Genomic DNA, 3,162 nt, shown 5'->3' on the forward strand with positions numbered 1-3,162 from the left:
TTCTACTAATACATGTGTATTTATATATGGTTTCCTTTAAATTTGAATGTGTATATTGTAGTCTTCTACATTTGTGTGTATCAGTATATTTCATGACGCATATACTATACAGACATAAGGTCAATACTAGCGTATCACCTCCCTCCACTAATGTCTAGATTTCTTCTTCTTCCTCCGTTTCTCTTCCGCTTCCTCCTCCAGAGCCAGCAAGCGTGCCTCTTCCGCATCCTCTATACGACCCAGACGCGCGCTTTTCGACTCCTCCTTGAGGATATCATGCCACCCAGACTCCATATCCCGGTCATCCCCCCGATCTTGCTCATAGAACCTATCCGCCGAATAGTTGGTCATGTTGCGCAACTCGGCCATAGCGTCCGCCACTTCATCGTCGTCGCTATCGTCAATCCACGAGTCGCGTCTTCGCTTACGCACTTGCCGCTGTTCTGGCACGCGCGCACTGTTCTTCTCGCGATATTTTCGCTCAGATTCATACTGGGCATTCATCTTTTCCTGCAAACGACGCTTCTGTTCCTCTCTGGCCTTCTGACGGTCAGCGGCTTTCTTAGCCTCAAGCTCCTGCTTGGTCATCTTCGGGGCTCGTTCTACTTTCTTCACAGACGTGCTGCTTTTAACCGAGTTGCGCTGCGCAGACCCACTTACGGAGGGGCGAGACATCGAGGTGCTATTGCGGGACGAGGAAGACCCGTTACGGAATGATGCTTCTGCCGATGCACTCGAGGAACTTTTATGACTGCCTTCTCTACTGCGCAATTCAGCCAACTGGCGTTTAGCCTCGGCAATCTGTTTTTGGATGGAATTGAGCTCGAGTTTCTTCTCCTCACTCCTGCTTTTAACAACTTCTCGCGTTCCCCCACCGCCACTTCTGCCACTGCCGCTGCCGCGGTGTCTATCGGTCGAATGACTGCTAGACGGCCTACTATCATTCTTACCATTCGAAACTGGTCGCGTGTCGCTGCGATGTGCAGACGACGAGCTCACAGGTCGTTTGAGATCAGACGACGAGCCACTCTTTCTGATATTAGCACTACCGCCTTCGCTCCTACGCTCCTTGTCCCGAACTTTCTCTTTGTCCAGCCCTCTGTGGCTGTCTTTGCCCCTATCTCTATCCCTATTCTTCTCTTTATCTCGGTCAGTACCTCTGTCCAAAACTCTTTCCGACTTTTCACTGCCACCACTCACACTGTTCTTGCGAGGGATTGTGCTTGAACTCGATGTCTTCGAGTTTCCTTTCCCTTGCGCCTGAGCCATAAGCTCTGCGTAGCTGAGAGGTTTGGAAGCCGCCTTTGGAGCTGCCTGACTATCCCTACTTATCTTATTGCCACTGATCCTACTACCGCCGGTGCCCACACTACTTTCACGCCCCGATGAAGAAGATGCTGAGTGTCTAGATGTATTCGCCTTCGATCCCATACTACCACTACCAATGCCACCTCCACTGGACGTTCTGCCGTTAGAAGTGCTCGATCCACGCGCAGATGATGCTGAAGACGACGATGCGTTGGTATTAGATCTACCATTACTACTGCGACTAGCAGGGGGTCTACCAACCTTAGACTTGCTCTTTGCTTGCTTCTCCCTCTCCTTTTGCTTAGCCTTCTCCTCGGCCTCTAACTTTTGTCTCTGACGTTCTTTGACATTCGCCAGTTTCTTCAGCTCAATTTTCCTTCTCAACTCGTCGGCAGCAGCAATCTCCTTGGCAACCGCAGCTTTCTTCTGCTTCTCTCGTTCCAAGTTACTTTTGATCTCCCGTGCCGCCTGTGTGCTCCGGTTGGTCTGCTTCTGTGCCTTCTTCATCAAGGCATTGTAATCCATTTTGGCGTGCTTCTTGAGATATTTATATATATATATTATATTATCGTAGATGACAGATATCGAATGATGTTCTTAGAGAAAGATACACAGCAGTATGAGTACAGAGTACTAGATACGTATATCCACCCCAACTTGTTTACTGTTGGCTGTTGTGGTTGTTATAGCTTACTAAATATAAGCAAGCGCCATTGAAGTACATTCCCAGACGTACAAAGGTAAGCTTTGCAGACGCTTTGTACAGCCAATTAGTGCATTATACACTTCACTCCGGTATCTGCACTGACCATGCGCTCATAACACAGCAAAGTGTCTATTTATAATATGTATACAGTCGTTGAAAAAAAAAAAGGATGCACATACATTCATTTGGCATAGTCTTCTGAAAATTGCACAATGCATTCGGTGTATTTACAGTATTTATTTACATTCAGTGTTTTTTTTTGCGGTTGCTTTGGTTCAGAATCGGGAATATTTAGGTCTGGAACTCTGGATGTATTTGGGACCAGCCCAAGGACTAGAGAGAGCTGTGAGATTTTTTTTGTCGCTCGCTGGTTTTCTTTACGAAAAACGAGAGAAGAAGAAAATAGATCACATCATAAAGTTGCAAACCACATGATGATGAAATGACGATAACGACTAGTAGAGAGAGTATGTATGTAAAATATTGTAAATATACATCTTTTATGCAGATAAATACATAAGCCCACTATTTGTTGTAAACTTATATGTGTGTCTTTAGTGTTAATTAGTCTGAGATGGCAGCCTATTCATTCATGACTAACAAGATGCGATTTTTCAATCCTAGAGCGGTTATTTCAGGGTGTACGTCGGTTCGAACCATCAAAGCAGTTGTTAGGCACTACAGTACTGCGGAACGACTCCAGGTATGAGTATTGGTCTTTTTTTTCTTCATAGTCACAAGTGTATAAGATTACAATGCTCTTATATATTCTCGCGAGGCTTGTTTTGCTATTATGTGTTTAAATTTACATTTATATATTCCAATCATCGACCATCGCCAGTGAAAGCACTGTTCTACACCGTCATAGTAGCAGCACGTTGTTTCACGGTTATTGGCGTCATAAGTATCGGAGAAATGACCCGTTGGGCTTCATATCCGAGTGAACACCCGTAAATATTTATGTATTTTATATCCATGTATGTACACGTAATACACACACATACACACAACACGCCCACACTCACACGTCACGTGTACACACACATCTATTTATATATATATATATATATATACATATATATATATATATATATGTGTGTGTGTGTGTGTGTGTGTGTGTGTGTGTGTGTGTGTGTGTGTGTGTGTGT

At 44.8% G+C, this 3,162-nt stretch overlaps 2 protein-coding genes across 2 annotated transcripts in view; one reads left to right on the forward strand and one right to left on the reverse strand.

Annotated features, from left to right (window-relative positions):
• Positions 1 to 13: 13 nt before the first annotated feature.
• On the reverse strand, positions 14 to 2,212 carry SARC_02459 (hypothetical protein). The gene has a single exon (XM_014303796.1). It carries the CDS (start codon positions 1,831 to 1,833, stop codon positions 148 to 150), a length of 1,686 nt encoding a protein of 561 aa, XP_014159271.1. The 5' UTR covers positions 1,834 to 2,212; the 3' UTR covers positions 14 to 147.
• Positions 2,213 to 2,484: 272 nt separating this feature from the next.
• The window catches only part of SARC_02460 (hypothetical protein), a 2,873-nt gene continuing 2,195 nt past the window's right edge, over positions 2,485 to 3,162 (forward strand). Inside the window, exon 1 of the mRNA XM_014303797.1 lies at positions 2,485 to 2,717. Within this exon, the coding sequence (XP_014159272.1) occupies positions 2,589 to 2,717 (129 nt within the window). The 5' untranslated portion in view covers positions 2,485 to 2,588. The remainder of the gene's footprint in view (positions 2,718 to 3,162) is intronic.

This window comes from Sphaeroforma arctica, assembly GCF_001186125.1.
Source record: "Sphaeroforma arctica JP610 unplaced genomic scaffold supercont1.110, whole genome shotgun sequence".
Lineage (NCBI taxonomy): Eukaryota > Ichthyosporea > Ichthyophonida > Sphaeroforma > Sphaeroforma arctica.